General features: G+C 46.6%; 1 protein-coding gene across 1 annotated transcript in view; it reads right to left on the bottom strand.

Annotated features, from left to right (window-relative positions):
- Positions 1-24,375, bottom strand: part of LOC126335696 (protein Wnt-4-like) — a 134,711-nt gene extending 110,336 nt beyond the window's left edge. Inside the window, exons 1-5 of the mRNA XM_049999155.1 lie at positions 24,153-24,375; positions 24,014-24,065; positions 18,320-18,612; positions 1,883-2,056; positions 1,779-1,834 (exon numbers count right to left, since the gene is read on the bottom strand). Of these exons, the coding sequence (XP_049855112.1) occupies positions 1,779-1,834; positions 1,883-2,056; positions 18,320-18,612; positions 24,014-24,065; positions 24,153-24,375 (798 nt within the window). The remainder of the gene's footprint in view (positions 1-1,778; positions 1,835-1,882; positions 2,057-18,319; positions 18,613-24,013; positions 24,066-24,152) is intronic.
- Positions 24,376-24,867: the final 492 nt, after the last annotated feature.

Raw genomic sequence — 24,867 nt, 5'->3', positions numbered from 1 at the left:
TCTTCTGCTTCGGAAGGAACCTTCCTGCGCCTGGAGGGAGAGGGGTGGGGCATAGTGACTAGGGGTCGCAACGCGGGGCTGGGCATCATGTCTCTCTCCCTCCGTGCGGAACCAAGGAAAGCGTACGGAACGTGGAGAAGAGGTATAAAATACATCAATGATTTTCTTTATTTTTGTTCAACTTTTATTTTTATTTATTTGGTCTTATTTAATAATTTATTTTTTACATAAAATAATAGGAGGGAGCCGCAAGTCGTCACACTCGATGTGAATATCGACGCATAGTTTGTCGGAGAAGAACATTCCAGCAGCCAAAGAATAAGCGTTACTAAGAGTGCAAAAGGAGGGGACCAAATTACTGCAGTAGCAACTCAACGCTGCGGTGGATTACGAAAGACACTACAAACAAAACTCGTTAAAAATTGTCTATGTTTGAGATTTCAGACAACTACATAATGGCGATCATTAAGGAAGTGCCAAAAATCAATGATATTTTTCTCGCCATCATGAAATAAGTAGTGAACTGTGGCGCCACAAATCCACTTCACGCAGTTTGTCTTCGGTTGTGGGAAGCATCCCGACACCAGAAAGAGGAGCAAGTGAGGAGGTATCTCATGAGGAGTCGTACAGGTGAGTAAGGTCAACATCTGCCGCAACAAGAACCAGACACTTATCGTGGATCCGCACACTAGGCGATGCTCGTCCGCATCCAGAACATCACAGGGGGTGCCTGCAAGGTAAATTCCTTGAAGGCGTGATCTGCATACTTGCTTCCCATTGACAGTAAAGTACCATGCAGACTGGACGTCAAGATAAGGAGCATACACCGACCCCCAGGCACCACGCGAATCGACGTGGCGATGTTTCCCCTCAGCCATATTTGGTGACCTGTTACCCTCAAGAAAGGCACAGATGGTCTTCGTGGACATCAAGCACGTTGGCAGTATAGCAGTAGGAACACAGATCAGTGCCAGGAAAAAATGGCTGAAATAAAAGAAGGCCGGAGAGACGTCCGGAAACTGGAGAGGTGTTGAGAGAGAGCGTGATGCAAGAGCCCCAGCAATGGGCTGGGAAGGTTCGCAGGATAACGGGATTACAGCGCGATATGAGAACTGACGGAAAGGCTCTGTCAGAGGTTTGACCCTGAACTAAAACTACCCCAAACCGGGAGAAGGGAGAGGCTCTCGCACCGTATCTTGAACAGCAGGCCGTGCCAAACATACGAGTTGTACCAAAAGTAAGATTCCCATATTTTTTACAAATAGAAAATATTGTTTATTGTTATTAATTTATACGTCGTTGAAACACTTAGACTTTTGTCTATTTTTCAACAGTTTCCATTTTTTTCAAATGGTTCAAATGGCTCTAACACTATGGGACTTAACATCTGTGGTCATCAGTCCCCTAGAACTTAGAAATACTTAAACCTAACTAACCTAAGGACATCACACACATCCATGCCCGAGGCAGGATTCGAATCTGCGACCGTAGCGGTCGCGCGGTTCCATACTGAAGCGCCTAGAACCACTCGACCACAACGGCTGCTGCATGGATGTCCGAAGAAACATAGCATGTATTTCAAAATAACACAGGTCCTACAATATTGTATCGCATTTTCCAATACTCCATAGTATCACCTTCTCGCGCCGCCTGGCAGCACCTCTACGACGTGTTTTGCCCACGTCGTGTCCGTGTCACGCCACCGCCACACGGTACGCCGGACGTCGCTGCGCGCTTAAGGATCGTACAAATGACCAGTTAGGGGAGGGGCGGCCTACCTGCATGCCGACGGCGAGGTTGTGACGCAGCACGGTCTCGCGGGCGTCCGCGGGCTCTGCGGCGGCGCCCGCGGGCAGCAGGAAGCGCCTGGCGAGGCGGCGGCCGGCGGCGGCGACGGCTCCCTCTGGGCAGGCGCCGGACTCTCGCAGCAGCCGCCGGCTGTCGGCCGTCGCGGGGCAGCCGCAGCGCCTCAGCTGGCCGCGCGCGCAAGCGCGGGACACAGCGTCCGCGAGTGCCGCCCCAGACACCGCCTGCAGCGCCGCCGTCTCGCGGAACTCTGCGGCCCAACAGCGCGTCTTCCTGTGGCAGCATCTCCACAATTCCACACGAGGGAGCCCCTACCGCCAAAGAGGTTCCTAAACACGGCGCACAAGCTCGGAACGAGGAAGGACGGGAAAGGAAATCGGCTGTCCCCTTTCAAAGGAACCATTCCGGTATCTGCATAAGCCACTCCTGTGGTAGTATCTCTACAATTCCACACAAGGGAGGCCTACCGCCAAAGAGGTTTCTAAACACGGCGCACAAGCTCGGAACGGGGAAGGACGGGAAAGGATATCGGCCGTGCGCTTTCAAAGGAACCATTCCGGTATCTGCATAAGCCATTTAGGGAAATTACGAAAATGCCTTCAAAATGAGATCGACAGGAAGTGCAAAATGGCTAAGCAGCGATGACTAGAGGACAAATGTAAGGACGTAGAGGCACATATCACTAGAGGTAAGATAGATACTGCCTACAGGAAAATTAAAGAGACCTTTGGAGAAAAGAGATCCAATTACAATAAAAAGACAACCCTTGGCTGCTTACAGGCATTGCCATATGTCAACGGAAACGGATGAAAATGTGGGCCCTACCGGGACTCGAACCCGGAATCTCCTGCTTACATGGTAGACGCTCTATCCATCCTTTTTTAAAATTTTGTTCGATATTGATCGTTGTGGACGTTGCAAGACATCCTGTTCAAGTTCGGTGGTTGATCCATCAACTCAGTTTTTTATTACAGGGGCCAACCGGCTCTCTGACCGAACACGCTGAGCTACCATGCCGGCATCGATCTCAGCCACCGAGGACACAGACGATAGTGCGACTGCAGGGACTTATCTCTGGCACGCCTCCCAAGACACCTACATTCTCAACGTATTGTCCCGCACTACATTCGTTGTGCCCCCTCCCATTATACCCATTACTCGCGGGGCGTTGCCGTTTCCCGTAAGAGTTCGGGCACTTGTTGTGCATCCGCACAGAAGAAGATGGTCAAGTGGCCGGTGAGCCTTATATATATATATATATATATATATATATATATATATATATATATATATATATATATATATAGAGAGAGAGAGAGAGAGAGAGAGAGATCCACTTGTATGAATATCAAGAGCTCAGATGGAAACCCAGTTCTAAGCGAAGAAGGGAAAACAGAAAGGTGGAAGGAGTACATAGAGGATCTATACAAGGTTGGTGTTCTTGAGGACAATATTATAGAAATGGAAGAGAATGTAGATGAAGTGAAATGGATGGGAGATATGATACTGCGTGAAGAGTTTCACGGTGCACTGAAAGACCTGAGTCGAAACAAGTCCCTGGGAGTAGACAATGTTCCATTAGAACTACTGACGGCCTTGGGCAAGCCATGCCTAACAAAACTCTACCATCTGGTGAGCAAGATGTATCAGACACACGAAATACCCTCAGACTTCGAGAAGAATATAATATCTATATATGGTTCTCAGGCGAGACGTCGGATATCATAGTGAAAACTCAACAATATTTCATCAGCTCAACTGGCCATCTTCAGGTGCGACGAACACACTGCTAAGGCAGGCCTTTTTTTCCTTTATTGTAATTTTAAACACCTCATACAAGGCGGGCTGGCAGCAGCATATTACCCTGCTCTTCAGCCTTGAGTGATACAATAATATGACATGTAGGTGGCACAGACAATACAATAAAAACGGCGGGCAAAAAATGTAGATACAAAAAACAGTAAACATGAACCTGTTCACGCTGGATGAGAAAAAACACTAACACTTGTTGACACAGCGCACATAACACGGATGACTGCGACGGCACACGTGAACAATGGTGGCGTGACGGCGAGGGACACTGATCACAAAACGAAGGCACACACACAAGACACTGATGGCGATGATCTCTGGCACGCGAATGTTCACTGAGTGTGTGCGAGTCCGGGGACCTGCCAAGGGAGGGGGAGGAGGAAGGGGAGTGGGACAGCGAGAGGGGAGGGCAAATTCCATGGGCAAGGGAGACAGGGGGAGAGGAGGAAAAAAGGGAGCAGCCCGGGGTAAGAGGGGTGGAGGAAGGGGACGGGGGAAAAGGAAAGAGAAGGGAGGGAGGGTGCCAAGTGGAGAGGCCACAGGAAGTGAGGACGGGCAGGATCAAAGTTGATAGGAGGGGTAGATGGAGGGGAGGAGGACATCATCAGGGAGGGGGAGCTGCCGGAAGCCACCTTGGGAGAGGGTAAGGAGGGTGGAGAGATAGAGACCGGGTGGGACATGGGAATACAGGCGCGGCAGTGGGTGTGGTTCGGAGAGGATGGGCGAGACAAGCGGGTGAGGAGGGTCGAGTTTGCGGGAGGTGTACAGGATCCGTATCCTTTCAAGGAAAAGGAGGAGGTGGGGGAAAGGAATGAGATCGTACAGGATCTGCGTGGGGGAGGGGAGACGGATGCGATAGGCGAGGCGGAGAGCATGGCGTTCAAGGATTTGAAGGGATTTATAAAAGGTAGAGGGGGCGGAGATCCAGGCCGGATGGGCATAGCAGAGGATAGGGCGGATGAGGGATTTATAGGTGTGGAGGATGGTGGAGGGGTCCAGACCCCACATACGGCCCGAAAGGAGCTTGAGGAGGCGGAGTCAGGAGTGTGCCTTGGCTTGAATTGTCCGGAGATGGGGGGTCCAGGAGAGGCGACGGTCGAGGGTGACGCCAAGGTACTTGAGGGTGGGAGTGAGGGCGATAACATGGCCACAGATGGTGAGATAGAAATCAAGGAGGTGGAAGGAAGGGGTGGTTTTGCCTACAATGATCGCCTGGGTTTTGGAGGGATTGACCTTGAGCAACCACTGGTTGCACCAAGTGGTGAACTGGTCAAGATGGGATTGGAGAAGGTGTTGGGAGCGCTGCAGGGTGGGGGCAAGGGCAAGGAAGGCGGTGTCATCGGCAAACTGGAGAAGGTGGACGGGGGGTGACGGCGGCGGCATGTCCGCCGTATACAAAAGGTACAGAAGGGGAGAGAGGACGGAGCCTTGGGGCACACCGGCGGAGGGAAGAAAGGTGTAGGAATCCGTGTTATGGATGGTGACGTAGGAAGGACGTTGGGAGAGAAAGGAGCTGATCAGACGGACGTAATTAATAGGAAGGGCGAAGGTTTGGAGCTTGAAGAGGAGACCGGAATGCCAGACGCGGTCATAAGCTCGTTCGAGGTCCAGGGAGAGGAAGATAGCGGAGCGACGGGAATTAAGCTGGTCGGAAAGGAGATGAGTGAGGTGAAGGAGAAGGTCGTCGGAAGAGAAGGACGGCCGAAAGCCACACTGGGAAACCGGAAGGAGGCGGTGCTGGCGGAGATGCTGGTGGATGCGGCGGGAGAGGATAGATTCCAGGACCTAGTTGAAGACCGAGGTAAGGCTGATGGGACGGTAGGAAGAGACGGCAGACGGCGGTTTGCCAGGTTTAAGGAACATCAGGATACGGGAAGTTTTCCACAGGTCGAGTGTAGCAATGAGATCCTGTGTAGTGATTGGGGCATTGAGTTCTGTGTGTGTAATGTTGTCCAAGTACTGGAAACCAGGTGCGAGGGGAGGGATAGAGGTGTCAGTTCGATCGCGGACATCCGGGAAGAGGGAGTAATCGAACTGGGGATCATCGGGGAGGGAAAAGACATCAGACAGGTAGGAGGCAAAGTGATTGGCCTTATTAAGGGTGTCAGGGAAGTGGTGATCATAATGGTGAAGAGGATAGTAGGGGGAGGGTTTAGTTCCGGTAAGGTGACGGAAGGTGGACCGGAACTTGGATGAGTTGATAGGGAGGGTAGCATTTAAACGGGTGCATGTCTGTCGCCAGTCCCGGCGTTTCTTGGCAGCGAGCAAATTACGAATGTCTCGTTGGAGTTGCCGGTGGCGTCGTAGTGTGTCCGGGTCACGTGTGTGGAGGAAGGCACGGTAGAGACGGCGGGATTCACGGAGGAGGAGGACAGCCTGTGGGGGTAAGGTAGGACGGTAGGGGTGGATAGCGACAGTAGGGACGTGGGCCTCCACGGCCTCAGACAAGGTCTGCTGGAGAAAGGTGGCGGCATGGGTTACATCGTCAGGGTGGCGGTAGGTGAAGGGTTGATATCGACCTGGGTGGAGAGGGTATCCCGGTAGACATTCCAGTTGGCACGGGAATAGTCATAGACATATTTAGGGGGAGGGTCATGAGGGTCGGGGCGGGGGCGACGACCGTCTGCAACGGTGAGGAGGACAGGGAGATGGTCGCTACCAAGCTAAGGCAGGACCAGGGCCCCCTATTTATGCTAGTCTTAGGCAGGAAGTGCACATGCGTGGAGGCACCAAATTCGATGGCCACTAGCGACGATATCAACCGATAGCTGGAAGGAGAGCAACGCCACCTACAGGATGAAGAATCAAAGACTTCGGCGCACGTGCGGAGGCTGCTGCCGCTACTCAGCGCTCCCATCGGCCGCCCCAGCGACCTCTGTCGGAAGCCGCAACCAAGAATGCGCGTCCGCGTAGGCGCCTTGATTATCCTCCCGTTGTCAACAGAATGTTTATGTTGCTGGCGAATCGTCATCCGTCGTATGGCCAATAGTACTCCTCTCTGCTCGAAGCGACTTCAATATGGCCAGTGCTGGATCCCAAGCTGTACTGAGCTGAAAGCCCGTGTCTCTGTTTACAAGATTCGTCGAGCTACGTATTTCCACTGCTTCCTTAATAACACTGTCCCAGTACGAACTCGTCGATGCGAGAATTTTGGTATGTTGATAATTCATAGAACGGCCTGTACTGAGACAATGCTCGGCCACTGCAGACTTTTCTGGATGCTCCAGATGAGTGTAGCGTCGGTGTTCAGTACATCTCTCTTCTACAGTGCGACAAGTTTGTCGGATGTACGACATACTGCAGCTACAAGGAATCTCGTAAACACCGGGTCTTCTTAGGCCAAGGCTGTACTTAGATGAGCCCAAAAGGGCTCTGAGCTCTGAATATAATAATTCTAATCCCAAAGAAAGCAGGCGTTGACAGATGTGAAAATTACCGAAATATCAGTTTAATAAGCCACGGCTGCAAAATACTAACACGAATTCTTTATTGACGAATAGAAAAAGTAGCAGACGCCGACCTCGGGGAAGATCAGTTTGGATTCCGTAGAAATGTTGTAACACGGAGGCAATACTGACCCTACGACTTACCTTTGAAAATAGATTAAGGAAAGGCAAACCTACGTTCCTAGCATTTATAGACTTAGGGAAAGCTTTTGACAATGTTGACTGGAATACTCTCTTTCAAATTCTGAAGGTGGCAGGGGTAAAATACACGGAGCGAAAGGCTATTTAAAATTTGTACAGAAACCAGATGGCAGTTATAAGAGTGGAGGGGCATGAAAGGGAAGTAGTGGTTGGGAAGGGAGTGAGACAGGGCTGTAGCCTTTCCCCGATGTTATTCAATCTGTATATTGAGCAAGCAGTACAGTAAACAAAAGAAAAATTCGGAGTAGGAATTAAAATCCATGGAGAAGAAATAAAAAATTTGAGGTTCACTTATGACATTGTAATTCTGGAAGGACTAGGAAGAGCAGTTGAACGGAATGGACAATGTCTTGAAAGGAGGATATAAGATGAACACCAAGAAAAGCAAAACGAGGATAGTGGAATGTATTCGAATTAAGTCGGCTTATGCTAAGGGAATTAGATTAGGAAATGAGACACTTAAAATAGTAAATGAGTTTTGCTATTTGGGGAGCAAAATAACTGATGATGTTCGAAGTAGAGAGGATATAAAATGTAGACTGGCAATGGCAAGGAAAGCGTTTCAGAAGCAGAGAAATTTGTTAACATCGAGTATAAATTTAAGTGTCAGGAAGTCGTTTCTGAAAGTATTTGTATGGAGTGTAGCCCTGTATGGAAGTGAAACATGGACAATAAATAGTTTGGACAACAAGAGAATAGAAGCTTTCGAAATGTGGTCCTACAGAAGAATGTTGACGATTAGGTGGGTAGATGGTTCAAATGGTTCAAATGGCTCTGAGCACTATGGGACTTAACTTCTGAGGTCATCAGTCGTCTAGAACTTAGTACTACTTAAACCTAACTAACCTAAGGACATCACACACATCCATGCCCGAGGCAGGATTCGAACCTGCGACCGCAGCGGTCGCGCGGTTCCGGACTGAGCGCCTAGAACCGCTAGACCACCGCGGCCGGCAGGTGGGTAGATCACACAAATAATGAGGAGGCATTGAATAGAATTGAGGAGAAGAGAAATTTGTGACACAACATGACAAGAAGAAGGGATCGGTTGTTAGGAAATATTCTGAGGCAGCAAGGGATTCAGAAGGATGTAGGTTGTAGTAGGTACTGGGAGATGAAGGAGCTTGCACAGGATAGAGTAGCATGGAGAGCTGCAGCTAACCAGTCTCTGGTCCGAAGGCCACAATAACAACAACAAAAGGTCTATACCTCGGAGACCGGCAGGAAATTGAACTGTCGTCCTCTCAAATTCCAGTCCAATGTGCTAACCATTGCGCTGCCTTTCTCGGAGGCATCTTACACTGGTAAGCAAAACGTCGTGGGTTACGGGTCGAGTCGTAGTCATTGTGTTAATTTTTGAATAAAAATAATTAGCAATGGCATCCGAAGTCTTCAGGAGTAAGTAGCCACCCACAGTCTACTTAACGGCCTTGTTAGAGAGGGCGGGAGGGCAGTCTGAGGTGAGTTTGTGGCATTTGTACGGGCACTTGTGCGGAGATGAGATGTGTTGTCATTTCTACAGAGGTTACGACACTTCAGGTAGTGGACCTCGGAAAAGTCTGCTCCAGAAGTAGAATATATCGGCCTGTCCATTGATGCCTGCATCTTACAATTGAGAAAAGTGACTGTTTGCACGAACTCCCAAACCTCCAGGTGTCAGACGTCAGACGCTCATTTCGTTCCCAATCACTTTGTATCAATAGAGTATCAACGAAAACACCGATTTAGGCCGGCCAGGGTGGACGAGCGGTTCTAGGCGATTCAGTCTGGAACAGCGCGACCGCTACGGTCGCAGGTTCGAATCCTGCTTCGGGCATGGATGTATGTAATGTCCTTAGTTAGGTTTAAGTGGTTCTAAGTTTTGGGGTACTGATGACCTCAGAAGTTAAGTCCCATAGTGCTCAGAGCCATTTGAACCATTTTTGAACCGATTTAGTCCGTGCTATATGCTGTCGTCCAGTAGAACATTCGTAAACTGTAATTAAAAGAGCTACGGACAACAGCAAAGTAGTATCTGTGAATAATTGTGTTGATCTCGCAATGGTGAGCTGGTAGATCACAAGTTCGTCATACCATAGGTCACGCGCTCAAACCCCGCTCGTAACAACTTTATTTTAAACTGGTTACGGGTGAAACTGTTATATGGGAGAATATTTTCCTGATATATAAAAGGACTTTTCCGAGTTTGTAGCAAAGTTCTTTTGGCTATCTGCTTTCACTTCGTTAGTTGAAAGCAGCAAACCTATACGTTTGTACAGATAGGTGTGGTGTTCCGACGGACATTCTGTCGAACAAACAGTTTGTACAGGTGTTCATACTTCACGCCAATCTTAAAAGTTCTTCAGGGGGAACGTAGAACACTGTTCCAGCTGTCTATGTTTTGCTACAGAACAAAAAGCCAGAAATATACGAGCTTTTTAGATTATTAAAACCAACTTCTTTGGAAGGAATCCTACGTCTCTCGTGATGAAAATTGGTACCGTCTAGTCAGCTAGGAGTTCGTTTACTAAAACAGAGGTTAGGGGTTGCAATTATTTTAAGCAATGCTTGTGGGAACACGTTTGGCGTTGTTGCTTAGTACCTGGCTAGAAAGAAAACAAAGCAATACACTGTTTCGTATCAATGTGCTCAGCTCTAGCATATGTCCCCCGGGAAATGTTGGATGATGGTTATGTTACGTTAACCGGGGACCTAGAAACGACGGAGAGGCTCCGCCCCCGCCGCAGCCACAGTGGTCCGCAACCCCATGACGACTACCGCAACCCACTTCACCCCTCCGCCGCCCCACACCGAACCCAGGGTTATTGTGCTGTTCGGCCCCCGTGGACCCCCCAGGGAACGTCTCACACCAGACGCATGTAACCCCTATGTTTGCTTGGTAGAGTAATGGTGGTGTACCCGTACGTGGAGAACTTATTTGCGCAGCAATAGCCGACATAGTGTAGCTGAGGCGGAATAAGGAGCTGGATGATGGCTGGTTGGCTGTCTATTCAGGAGAGCTCGTCTGAAAACCGAAAGCTTCAGACTTCTACGACTATTTATGGACCAGTGGAACGATAACAGGCATATGTAGAATTGCAGTGGCAGCCGCCATCGCACTAACAACGTCTCTGAAGGCGTTAATATCAAAAGTTCATCCAAATGTTTATTCATTTGTAAAAGATCTACCATGGCAGCCAGTTAACCAGTTTCAACGACTAGTTTTAAATTTCGATGGAAAAAGAACAAGGAGTCAGCAATTAAGACTAACGAAACTGCTGCGAAGGCTTTAAAAAGATTTCAAATTGATGGCAGCTAAAGACTATTCTGGCTTGAGCGGCCTACATACAGAAATGGCAGCAAGGAAGAAAACGTCACAACACTTGTAAATTGTAGAACTATTCAAGAGTGGTTTAGTGCACGTCATACTTGTTGGCAGTGCTATAAATTAGTTTAATACTAGACGAAATTAGACTACGTCTTCCTGGTTTTCTGTGGAATGGTCACACACTCTCTAAATGTCTCCCGCAATTTGTAAAATATTCGCTAATGAAATCCGACTACATTAATCAAAGGACATGCATCTTTTAGGGAATCAGCCGGCCGCTGTGGCCGAACGGTTCTAGGCTCTTCAATCCGGAAGCGCGCTAAAGCTGCTGTCGCAGGTTCGAATCCTGCCTCGGGCATGGATGTGTGTGATGTCCGTAGGTTAGGTTTAATTAGTTCTAAGTTCTAGGGGACTTATGACCTCAGAAGATAAGTCCCATAGTGCTCAGAGCCACTTGAACAATTTTAGGGAATCATTGTGTCGTGTTCCTCGAGAGATTCTTGGAATCAAAATCTCTATGAGAGGACACCGAATGAAAAATCATTGCAACGGTAAATCAGGCAAATGACACATGATTACATTCATTCATTCTACCTCCGTCTGAAGACGTGTCGTCGACTACAGCACGCTGTGCGACACTGCTGGACTTCTTAGTATGCCTGTACATGTGAAAAGCCGCTTAAGTGTCACTATGTGCAAGCGTTCCAACCCCGACTGTGGTTTAGGGCATCCTGTTGCCCTTTGAGCAGGAAGTAGTAGACCTTCCTGGTCATGCTAAATACGTAATAAATAGCAACAAATAAATAAGAGACTTGACCTTAAGTAGTATTTTCTCATTTTTAATTGAAACTACATTCTGAAGATTCTACAGTCATGGAAGATAAATGCACTCAGAGCTGTTTCGATAAGGATCTTCATCTATAATTAAAAAAAAAAAAACTTCCAAAATAGTGAAATGGGAACCCATGTCAATCCTTGTCATCGGATCTTTCTGCTGGAACTGGAAAGCAGCTATTTCCTTAAGTAGCTTCGTTGTATCAGTATGTGTGCTACATTTGACACCAAAACCAGCGTGCTTGATTCCCCCACCGTCGCGTCTGACTCCAGTCGTCAGTCGGTAAAAATCTGAAGCCTTCGGTCAAATAGCTATTTGCTTTAGCAGCTGCTTGCCGATCTCTGAGACCCTACAGTACGGTAGCTAAGTAGCAGCAAGATGATTGTTCAACGTGAGGACGTGGCAGATGTATGATTTAGGCGCAGTGTTGTCATTTAAACCTCGTTAGCAGTAGACGTCTATTCGATAGTAGTCGTCCTTTACAATGCTACGTGGATGAAATGACACTGTGCGAATAGCATGCGTTTAGAGGCGTGAGCCAAGGCAAAGCCTTTTCCTCGTAGATAGAAACACGGGGGTAAGGAGCTCTTACGCATCTCTTCATGTTAGTTCTTAAGCCCCTCTTTATTTCTCGTTTTTTTTTTTTTTCTGGCAATTTTTGCGCGCCCCCTGCGCCCATGCTCTTGGCAGGAACCTACCGCATCACCCTCTCGCTACGATGTGTGTGTGTGTGTGTGTGTGTGTGAGAGAGAGAGAGAGAGAGAGAGAGAGAGAGAGAGAGTAGAATACTAGTACACGTTAACGTTATGTTGGCATTGCAATTTTTCTGCAAAGGCAAGACAGAAAATACATACAAAGCCACTAGCGCGCCTGGCAAGAGATTTTGATGTCATGCCACTGTAGTTTCATTGTTACCGCAAATTAATTGCCGTCACTAAACGTATTGTAATGTTTTTTTTTTTTGAGCGTTGTGGGAATTAATTTAGTGACCGCGATCAGCGTTCCGTAAACGTTTCCAGCCTAGTAGAGATAAAGCTTAATGATTTGTTCGTAATACGGTCCGTCCCGTAAACTCAATGGTCAGCGCGTTGGAATGCCACGCACAGGAGCCTGCGTTCGATTCCCGACTGGGTAGGGGGATTTTCTCCCCTCATGGACTGGGTGTTGTGCTGTCCTCATAATCACTTCATCCCTATTGTCGACGTTCCAGTCGCCCACTGTGGCGTCGCACTCAATAAGACTTGCACTTGGCGGCCGAACTTCCCAACTGGCGCCTACCGGCCACTGACGCCATACGCCTATTTATTTCGTAATACGGGGCTCGAGGTTTCCCGTAATCTGTGCTATAGGAGACTTCCTGCGCTTACTGCTGACTGAGCTTGAGACATGGAGTGAAGTCAGTGGATTCCTGTTAATGTTACCGTGTGAGCTGTATTTACTAGAAGCAATTAGCAGAGATTAGAGATTACTTGTATAAGGGGTAGGGACATATTTAAAAACCTATATCCTTATGATTTTGGTTCAATACGAGTAGTCAGAAAGACTTAATATCAAATCGAGAAAAACTAAGTTACGTAATTAGTTTTTTTTCTTTTACAGGTACACACTCAAATCCCGCGTCACAGAACCTTAGCACGCCACTAGAGGACACAAAACAAAGAACGGTGACGAGGTGTTTTTCGAGTCGGACCGCTTCCTGAACAGTGAAAATGGAATTTTCTACATCCCAAGTTTCCGCTAAGTAATTTGTCGCTGGGAAATTTGTGTCCTATTGAAGGCTGAGTCTGTAGAAAAAGACCAGCACCAGTACCAAGATTCATGCTCACATATTCCTTCTTTCGAGGTGTCCACAGTCCGTGGTCTAGTGGCTAGCGCCACTGCTTGTGGGTCCCGGGGTCCCGGTTTCGATTCATGGTTGGGTCGGGGATTTTCTCCGCCTGGGGACTGCGTGTTGGCGTTGTCCTCATCATTTTAGCATAATTCGAGAATGTGGGGAGACTGGACAGTGAAAAGATTGGGACTTTGTGCCGCCGCTGATACCGGCTTGGTTGGCAACCCCTCCAACCAAATATCATCATCTTCTTTCCAGGTGATAATCATTTATTCGCAAAATATGCATCAAGTGAAGGTATTCAGATCTTCGCTCACGACGCCCTCCACCATCTGGACGGTGACTTCCGTAAAGTGGCGGCAGAGTCATCAGCTCTGAGTGTCACCTCCCCCCGCCTCACCGTCTGTCCTATCCTTTTTAAGAGGGTGAACATCGCGGCCGACAAAGTAGCATGTAGCTGTCGGCAGAGCGGCTCTGCGCCTAGTGCCGTGGGAGTAAGGTACTGAAAAGTGCTGTTAGGTAAGTAAGGTAGTGATGATGAAGAGGGAGTTTAGCGTAAAAGCGGGAGAATTCAGACACTAGCCTTCAAATTCAGATATTGGGCCTATGGGGAAGTGAAATGTACTCGTGAACAGGGGTGGAGATACCCGCACAAGAACAGCTGCATAAATTTTAAAAATTGGAATTGATTATTCTTTGTCTAGGTCTGTGGTAAATCGCACCCATAACTCATTTTCAGTTCAAAAGATAAGTATGAAATGGGCTGAAGGATGCAGTCCCTACTAAGCAATGATGCAAACGAATTATACAGCGCAGTCGCTGTGGCCGAGTGGTTCTAGGCGCTAGAGTCTGGAATAGCGCAACCGATAAGGTCGCAGGTTCGAATCCTGCCTCGGGCATGGATGTGTGTGATGTCCATAGGTTAGTTAGGTTTAAGTAGTTCTGAGTTCTAGGGGACTGATGACCTCAGATGTTAAGTCCCGTAGTGATCAGAGCCATTTGAACCATATTATACAGCATGTTCCACAAGGGGTAGTCAATAATCAGAGAAATGACAGGACCGCTCATTTATAGCAGAGAACTTGCTATGGGCATGAGCGTTGTTCCACGTGGTTTCTGTGACAGAACATATTTAATGTACTTGTTGATATGCGCAGTTATTGTAGAAGAGTGAACGACCGAACAGAATTACTCGCATGTTTTTGGAAATTCGGATGTTCAACAGCTTGAGGACGTTCCTCTACGCTTCGCGGAGTGCAGTGTACTTCCAGAATGGCGAAGCCCTACATTTGACAAGCCGTGTGAGGGAACATCTCAACCGGACATACCGTAATAACTGGACTGCTCGTAGTAGTACAATTAACTGGCCGGCAACATCGCCTGACCTTGCACCATTAGATTTTTATTTATGGGGTAGAGTTGGATGAGGTCTGAGGTGTAAAAAAGAAAGATGTATACGGGAGATGAAGTACGTGGTAGCATCCTGGACGTTACTGCCCTCAACAGGGAACTTGCAAAGACACTCAGCCAAGTGACACAATGTGTTCTCCCAAAAGTGGACAGATGCACTGAAGGTGATGATGGAATATTAGAACATTTATTATGATCTGTACAACGACTGTATTGTGACGTGTACGATAAGGCTTTGAAATCAGTGTTACAATATGTACGTATTTTTCAACTGACACTATGTAAAACGCATGTTGTAATATTTACCAATCCGCTGCTCGTGGTCTCGCGGTAGCGTTTTTGCTTTTCGAGCACGGGGACCCGGGTTCGATTCCCGGCGGGGTCAGGGATTTTTCCTGCCTCGAGATGACTGGGTGTTGTGTCGTCTTCACCATCATCATCATTCATCCCCGTCACGGTCGTAGGAAGGCACTGGAAAACCATCTCCACTAGGACCTTGTCTAGTAAAGCGGTGCGGGTCTCCCGCATCGTTCTCCTACGCTCCGTCACGGAGTATGGGACTTCATTATTATTAATATTTGCTAACTGTTCTACAGGTATAAACGTAAAAATGTATTGAATTTTTACTTACCAAAGAAATTCGCCAAACAGCTGTGCAAACTGAGAAGTTATTTTATTTTCTCTACCAGTTCCGGCAATTCTTCAGGCCCCCTATGCACTTCTAAAAAATGATCGAAATTTGCATACTGGGGCCAAATGTTTCTGGATGTCATGAATTCTCAAGCGCTTCCTTCGAAGACTGCAACTCAACTCCATATAGCATATTGAATTGCTGGAACTGGTAGCGAAAATAAAGTAAAATAGCTTCCCAATTTGCACAGCTGTTTGGCGAATTTCTTTATTCAGATTTTGGCCAGCCGCTGTTCTACGTCCAGAATGGATCAACAGAGATGTATTGAATTATACACAAAATAAATAACAATCTAAATTAAAGGTGTTCCATCCTGGAAACCCTTCAGATTAGGACTGTGTTGGTGTAAGTTGTCACCAGCAAACCAGGTGGCAAAGAGGTTGCGAAAAGATCGATAATAGACACGAGAGCTAGTCAGCCTATCAGGAGAGAGGCCAACGACAGACTCGCAAATAACGTGCCGCCAACGCCCTCTCGACTGCCAGTATTTCATCGCCGTCGTGGACCTGAGCCAGCGAGTCATCAGTCGCAGCCAGCGAGAGACGCAGTCGCAGTTAGCTCAGCATCTAGCTCAGAGAGAGGCAGTATCTAGCGACCACAGTAGTGTACATAGCGCCACTTGTACTTCCCCAGCAGTGAGGCCATCGTGGATATTACAGAAGAGCTTGTACCACAACACCTGGACTATCTTAAGTAACTTCTTGTTCTTATGAATAAAGAATCCTGTTAGTACATGCGAGCTGTTTGTGTTAAAGAAGAGGATACCGGCTACCAAAGAGCAACCGCTCCTTGCTTCCCCTAGTACAAGCCTACAGTGATAACGAGACGACACAAAAAGGACATATGGCTCAATTGGTTCAAATGGCTTTGAGCACTATGGGACTTAACATGTGAGGCTTTTATTTAACAAAGTACTGCACTGTAGTTCCTTCTCTAGGTTGTCGCACAGATGACGAAATGGTAGAAATTGAAATAGATGACAGAGGGATAGAAAAACAATAAAAATCGCTCAAAAGAGGAAAGGCCGTTGGACCTGATGGAATACCAGTTCGATTTTACACAGAGTACGCGAAGGAACTTGCCCCCCTTCTTGCAGCGAGGTACCGTAGATCTCTAGAAGAGCGTAGCTTTCCAAACGATGGGAAAAGAGCGCAGGTCATCCCCGTTTTCAAGAAGGGACTCGAACAGATGTGCAGAACTATAGACCTATATCTCTAACGTCGATCGCTTGTAGAATTTTGGAACACGTATTATGTTCGAGTATAATGGCTTTTCTGCAGACTAGAAATCTACTCTGTAGGAATCAGCATGGGTTTCGAAAGAGACGATCGTGTGAAACCCAGCTCGCGCTATTCGTCCACGAGACTCAGAGTGCCATAGACACGGGTTCCCAGGTAGATTCCGTGTTTCTTGACTTCCGCAAGGCGTTCGATACAGTTCTCCACAGGCGTTTAATGAACGAAGTATGAGCATATGGACTATCAGACCAATTGTGTGACTGGACTGAAGAGTTCCTAGATAACAGAACGCAGCACTTCATTCTCAATGGAGAGAAGTCTTCCGAAGTAAGAGTGATTTCAGGTGTCCCGCAGGAAAGTGTCGTAGGACCGTTGCTATTCACAATATTAAAAATGACCTTGTGGATAACATCGAAAGTTCGCTGAGGCTTTTTGCGGATGATGCTGTAGTGTATCGAGAGGTTGTAACAATGGAAAACTGTACTGAAATGCAGGAGGATCGGCAACGAATTGACGCATAGTGCAGGGAATGGCAACTGAATCTCAATGTAGACAAGTGTAATGTGCTGAGAATACATAGGAAGAAAGATCCCTTATCATTTCGCTACAATAGAGCAGGTCAGCAACTGGAAGCAGTTAATTCCATAAATTATCTGGGAGTAGGCATTAGGAGTGATTTAAAACGGAATGACCATATAAAATTAATCATCAGTAAAGCAGATGCCAGACTGAGATTCATTGGAAGAACCTTAAGGAAATGCAATCCGAAAACAAAGGAAGGAGGTTACAGTACACTTGTTCACCCACTGCTTGAATACTGCTCACCAGTGTGGGATCCGTACCAGATAGGGTTGATAGAAGTGATGGAGAGAATCCAACGGAGAGCAGCGCGCTTCGTTACAGGATCACTTAGTAATCGCGAAAGAGAGTCGCTCAGTAGCTCAGTACGGGCTTTTGTTGAAGTTTCGAGAACATATCCTAACCGAGGAGAACAGCAGTATATTGCTCCCTCCTACGTCTATCTCGCGAAGAGGCCATGAGGATAAAACCTTTCCACGAACAATACGAGACTGGAATAGAATGGAGGACCTATAGAGGTACTCATACTACCATCCCCCACACACCGTCAGGTGGCTTGTGGAGTATGGATGTAGATGTAGATGTAGAGGAGGTCATCAGTCCCCTAGAACTAAGAACTACTTAAACCTGACTAACCTAACGACATCACACATATCCATTCCCGAGAAAGGGTTCGAACCTACGACCTAAGTGGTCGTGCAGTTCCAGACTGAAGCGCCTAGAACCGGTCGGCAGCAGCTTCTTTCTCCATATGTTTTAATACATTAATAATATAATCGTTGTACCATGTTTATTATTATTAAAATCTGTGACACACGTAGCTGGTGAAATTTGAGGGTGACGACAAGTTATATTTGGAGAGGGGGGGGGGGGGAAATAAGTAGCGAACTGTAACACCCCAGCCCCCCCTTCTCCTTTCACAACCGAAACCAACACCATCTCAGATGTGCGACGCTGTATGCTACTTGGAAAGGGCAATTATAGGAAACTTGAGGATTTGGTGTATTGACCAGGTAAACGTCGAGGAGTTCGTGAGAGCCGGTTCTCTCTGGTGGAACACCAAACCACACAGGCGCGCTGCTCTTTCTTCAGGTGGTGATCAGCTTTGTTTAGCATTTAACTTTATTTTAGGGTTTGTCCCGAGATGCGTGACGTGTACGTACGCTTGGCGAAGACGGATTGTCCGGCTACGGCGAGGGAGCAGTTCCAGCGGTCGAATCGGAAGGCGGCGCGGCAGCCATCGAGCGCTCGTCCGCGGGCCTCCAGCAGCACGGCGGGCAGCGCCGGCTCGCGGCGGCACAGCGAGGCCTGCCGGCGCGTCGCGGGCGGCGCCGGCCAGGGGCAGCGGCCGCGGGCGGCGGGGGCGGCGGGGGCGGCGGGGGTGGCGGGGGCGGCGTCCACCTGCTGCTGCCGGCCGCTCAGCATCGCCCGCACCGTGCGCGCCGTCGCAGACCTCCTGCCGGCAGGCGTCGCTGCGCTTTCGTTTCGAGCTGACAACTGGCTTCAGCCTCTTTGGACACAGCTTAATGTTAGGAAATCGGTGGCTAACACATTGATCTTGTCAGGCAATGCACAACTCGATACCTGGACATCTCTGCTTCAAATCATAATGAAACTCGTTACTGTGTCACATTTCATTGTGGAATGTAGGCTACAATTCTAATGTAGAACAAGATCTACCAATATACAGGGTGAAAAGTATTTAAACCGACAAACTCTGGGAGGTTGTAGGGGATATTAAAACAAATATTTTTCCCTAATGTCATTTTTTCCTATGAGGAGTTCAAACAAGTGGTTCAAATGACTCTGAGCACTATGGGACTTAACATCTGAGGTCATCAGTCCCCTAGAACTTAGAACTACTTAAACCTAACTAACCTAAGGACATCACACACATCCATGCCCGAGGAAGGATTCGAACTTGCGACCGTAGCTGACGCGCGGTTCCGGACTGCAGCGCCTAGAACCGCGTGGCCACCGCGGTCGGCCTATGAGGAGTAGAGGTAGATTTCTATGGCGACAAATTAATTAAACCAACAAAAAAGTCCAGGGGGGACATATCTGGGGATCGAGCAGGCCATGGTACAGGACCACCTCTGACAATCCACGTTTGTGGGAACCGTCGGTCCAGGAATCGACGCATACGACGACTGAAATGTGCCGGCGCCCCGTCATGTCGGAACGACATGCGTTGTCTTATATGGAGCGGGACGTTTTCCAGGAATTCCGGCAATGCCCTGGCGAGAAAATTGTAATAGTGCCTGCCATTTAATGGACTAGGTAGCAGTTACGGCCCAATTAAACAGTCCCCAACAACAACACCCCACTAATTAATGAAGAACCGCACTTGATGAGCGCTAGTAACTGTGGCATGTGGGTTATCCTCACTCCAAACATGCGAACTGTGCATGTTGAAGACTCCATCACGACCGAACGTTGCTTCATCGGTAAACAACACAGAGGATGGAAATGTAGGAAGCATTTCACAGTGTCCCAGGTACCACTGCGAAAACTGTGCTCTGGGTGGATAATCAACTGGTCCCAGGTTGTGGACACGCTGTAAGTGAAATGGACGTAACAATTGCTCTAGAAGGACTGTTCTTTGCACGAGTGCTGACTGAAGGATGCCGCTCCAGATGCTGCAAGACAGCTTCCTCAAATTGCAGCGCTCTTACCGTGCGACGGCGTCCCTGTCCAGGTAATCTCCTAAATGAACCGGTCTCACACAGACGTTGCTACACAGCAGCAAAGGTCGTATGATGCGGGATACGGCGATTAGGATATTGTTGTTGATAAACCCGCCGCGCAGCTCGTCCGTTGTGGTGCGCTTCGTAATACGTACCAAGCATGTCAGTGTATCGCTCCATTAGTAGACAGAGACAATGCACTACTACACTGGTGGACAGCAGTTGTCTACAACTGAAGAGCGTAATATGGCCCCTAACAAGTGAAGAGCGTAAAACGGCCTCCACCGGTTCAAATAATGCTCACAGGAAAAAAATGGCATTAGGTGAAAATATTTGTTTTGATGTCCCCTAAAACCTTCCAGAGTTTGTTGGTTTAAATACTTTTCACCCTGTATACATCAAATATCTGTAATTTCTAACTGCTGTTGCACATCTACATCTATACTCAAAAGCCAAAGAAACTGGTACCCCTTACCTTATATCGTATAGGATCCACACAGATGTGCCGAAACACAACATGCCATGGATTCGACTAATGTCTGAAGTAATGCTGGAGGAAACTGAAACCATGAATCCTCCAGGGCTGTCCATAAATCCGTAAGAAGCGAGAGAATGGAGATCTTTTCTGAACAGCACGTTGCGAGGCATCTCAGATATGCTCAATAATGTTTATCTCTGGTGAGTTTGGTGGTCATCGGAAGTGTTTAAACTCAGAAGAGTGTTCCTGGAGCGACACTTGTGGCAATTCTGGACGTGTGGTGTGTCGCATTGTCCTGCTGGAATTGCCCAAGTCCGTCGGAATGCACAATGGACATGAATGGATGCAGGTGATCAGACAGAATACTTACGTATGTGTCACCTGCCAGAGTCGTATCTAGACGTAACAGGTGTTCCATATCACTCCAATTGCACATGCCTCACACCATTACAGAGCCTCCACCAGCTTGAACAGTCCCCTGCTGACATGGGTTCATGAGATTGTCTCCATCCACTCGATACAATTTCAAACGAGACTCGTCCGACCAGGCAACATGTTTCCAAGTCCAATATTGGGGAAAAAGGGCCCAGGTGAAGAGTAAAAATTTGAGTTGTGCCGTCATCAAGGGTACACGAATGGGTCTTCGGCACCGAAAGCCCATATCGATGATGTTTCGTTGAATGGTTCTCACGTTGACACTTGTTGATGGCCCATCATTAAAATCTACAGCAATTTTCGGTAGAATTGCCCTTCTGTCAAGTTGAACGGTTCTTTTCTGTCTTCGTTGGCATCGTTCTTGCAGGATATTTTTCCGGCCACAGCAATGTCGGAGATTTGATGTTCTACCGGGTCCTGATATTCACGGTACACTCTTGAAATAATCGTGCTGGAAAATCCCTACTTCATCGCTACCTTGGAGATGCTGTGTCCCATCGCTCGCGCGCCGACTACAAATCTTGATAGCCTTTCATTGTAGCAGCATTCACCGATATAACAAGTGCGACAGACACGCTTTGTCTTACATAGGCGCTTCTGACCGCAGCGCCGTATTCTGCCTGTTTACATATCTCCGTATTTGAATACGCAGACCTATACCAGTTTCATTGGGGCTTCAGTGTATATATCCATAACTTCTCTACAGTTCACACTTAAGTGATCGGTAGAGGATCACAGAATCATTTTCAGACTTTTTATCTATCGTTCGACACTAGAATATCACGCGGGGTAACGATCATCTGAAGCTTTCCGCTTGAGCTCTGGGTTAGACTGATGAGCCAAAACGAGCCAAAACATCATGGCCACTTCCTTAATAACTCGTTTCTCCGTCTTTGGAACGAAATACAATACATCCGTGATTCTGTGAGTGAGGGATCCGACAGCTCATTGGTAGGTTTGTGGATGTATGTGCCATTAGATGTCTATCGCAGGTCAGGTAATTCACACAAAAAACGGCCGGCCGATTTGCGTACATGGTGATGGCGCTCGGCAGTGACCAACGTTTCGAGCCGCTGTTCACCTTGAAATCCCCCATTTGAAAATTAGTGAATTACTGTGCTGATAAACCTCTTACGTTATTTGATTTTCAAACAGCTGAGCAGAACTGAACGTACTCAGACATTTCGCTCTTTACTTATTCGCATCAACACTAAACTGACACACAATATTTTTAGCGCAACGCAGCCTGACTTTCAATAATCTCTACAAAAGAATGGCCCTGACTGGCAACAACCTATACCTTTCATGAATCACTTACCTCAAAAAAATCTTCGTTACTCGAAATACTACAATACAGCGAGCGCCACTACTGCCAGCTAAATAAAAGATTCTAACTACTGAAGACACCAACTACTGATAGGCATAGTTAGCAAATGAAAGATTTTGATAGAGAACAAACAACGTATTTACCTTAACCCTCCAGCAGGCGCGTCAACTTTCATGACGCCGCTAGTCGCGATGTATCTCGTGAATACATGCGACAGTTTTTGTGGTTTTTTGTTTGTTTACAGGTTCTTTTTCTGTTTTTTGTTTTAAATTGCAGTTACCTTTATTGTTACAGATTTTACAAATACAGAAGTGAACATCAGACTCATTACACTTTCAAATTAACAGAAATATTTGACATTTTGCAATGGAGAAGTACATGAAATTCTTTTAAAAACTGATTTTATTATGCAAATAAATTATTGAACTAATCAAAGCATGTCTCTTTTTACTGATTGCCCTCTACAGAAAGAGATGGTTCACAAATTATTTTTGCTTGCTTTTGCAAACAAAGACGTGTACCGCATTTTTCACGTGTATACTTGCTGAGACGAGTCTTTTTTGTCTCCCTGTAGCGTGACTGGCACCTTTTTCTTTTCTTGTTTTCTGATTCCAAGGATTGTTCAGCGTTTTCTTGTTCTTGTCCTTTAGGTTTCTACTTTACTAGCATTGACGTTATATCATCAGATAGAGTCATAATAAGAGCTCTTCTTTTGAGATGATCTTGCAGTAGAGTCAGAGCCAAAGTTTTGAGGTACTCGCGCCGATTTGAGTATTTATTCTTGTTGCCGAAGAAAATTACTCTTGAGCTGATGCCTACAATGTTCAACAGGTGGAAAAAAATCACCATAGGCCATCTTCTTGTTGACCTAGCTACATTGTAGGTTGCACAGAGTTTGTCAACTACATCAGCTCCAGATTTGGTGTCATTATAGTGTAGAATAATTACTGGTTTTTTCTCTAAACCTTCCGAAACCTCACTTGATGATACACGCATACTCTAAAGGAGGACTACAGTTTTCCCTTTTTTCGGGACATACGACACAAGGGTTTCATTCTTGCAGTAGCCAAATACGCGGTCATATTGCTGTCTACTTTTTAGTGCTACGAAATTCGATGGCAGTTCCTTCTTGTTTTTTCTAATTGTGCCTACAAACGACAGTCTCCTTTTATGCAGTTCTCTTACTAACTCCAAACTAGTGAACCAGTTATCTACTGTAATGTTTCTACCCGTCCCATATATTGGTTCGGCAAGTCTCAGAACTACTTCTTTGGCGGAGTTGTTATTCTGAAAGGGTCCTTCTGGTTGTAATCCAAAATATATTTCCACGTTGTAAGTATAATAAAGCTTGGCATCACATAGGCAGAAAATTTTGATGCCATATTTAGATGGTTTGGGTGGTATGAACTGGTGAAATCCACACCGGCCTCAAAATGCTGGTAGCTGCTCATCAACTGTGACGTTCTGACCGAGGGAGTAATGTGTGTTGCAGTTATTCAAACGCATGGTGAACATTTCCTTCACGGCTGCTAATTTGTCTGTCTTGTGCCATTCTGGTCTTGTGGCTCCATCATCAAAACGAACACATCTTGTTAGGAACAGCAAACGTTTTTCGGACATGGTCATTCTAAAAATATTCAGACCAAGATCATCTGCTGCCCAGAAGTCGTGAACATTCTGTCGCCCACCACGGAACACACCAGCAAGGCATAACAAGCCAAGAAAGGCTTTTATTTCGATTGCGTCTGTGTCCTTGCAGTCACTCTCGGGAGCAAAGTTTCCTTTTATATCAACTATATGCCTGTTAGTGTTGACCACAATTAGATCTAGGATATCATTACTGGTGAATAGGCTCCAGCAGTCAATTTCAGTTACCATTTTCTTTGCGTCTCGAACTACCCCAGGCAGTTTGTTTAGTATATTATGCGGCCGTTTCTGTGCTGCTTTCCAAGGCACTTTCCTCCATTTAGTTCCATCCTTACCTAAAATAAAAAAATAAGTACATTACACCATTATTAGATATTGTTATTATTACATCTAAAAGAATATTTATTGTCTTTTCTACTCACCAAAATAGTAATGTTCATCAGTTTCGTGCGCTTCATTATTTTCCTCTTCATCAAATTCATGATCTGTGTCTGAGCCTACAGATCGTGTTTCGAGTATATCTTCGGTTTCTGAATCAGTTTCTGCAAGATCATCTTCATCTTCAATGGATACCTCGTCGTCGAGAAGAAGGCGATGTACTGCTTCCAAATCCTTAGAATTTTCTAGATCATATCGTTTACTCATTTTGAAAGAGAGTACACGTAGCTACAACAAAACGTTGTTTCATTTAGAAGACAACATCGCAACTGCCGACTTGCGTACTCTGCAAAAAATGCAACAGCTGCAGTCGTTAGCGGCGACAAAGCGTTACCCTAGTAGGCGCGCTGTACCTGAGAGATACAGGCAGTACACCTTCCCACACCTGGCTCATTTATGACCTTGTCAGTATCGGGATAAGATTGAAATTCCTGTGAAGCAATAAGAGAGGTATGACACAAGATGTCGTGTGCCAGCAAACCGTTACTACTGTTCATTGTGGTAATACCAGAGATAAAGTAGGTCATGTATCTCACAGATACATGCGCGACTGTTGGAGGGTTAATAGTGTTCAAAAGTTATAATATATATATATATATATATATATATATATATATATATATATATATATATATATATATATATATATATATATAATAACTTTTGAACACTATATATATATATATATATATGGGCACG

The sequence above is a fragment of the Schistocerca gregaria genome, chromosome 2 (assembly GCF_023897955.1).
Source record: "Schistocerca gregaria isolate iqSchGreg1 chromosome 2, iqSchGreg1.2, whole genome shotgun sequence".
NCBI lineage: Eukaryota > Metazoa > Arthropoda > Insecta > Orthoptera > Acrididae > Schistocerca > Schistocerca gregaria.
Note: the sequence above shows the minus strand (reverse complement) of the source record. Positions and strands in the feature narration are given on the sequence as shown.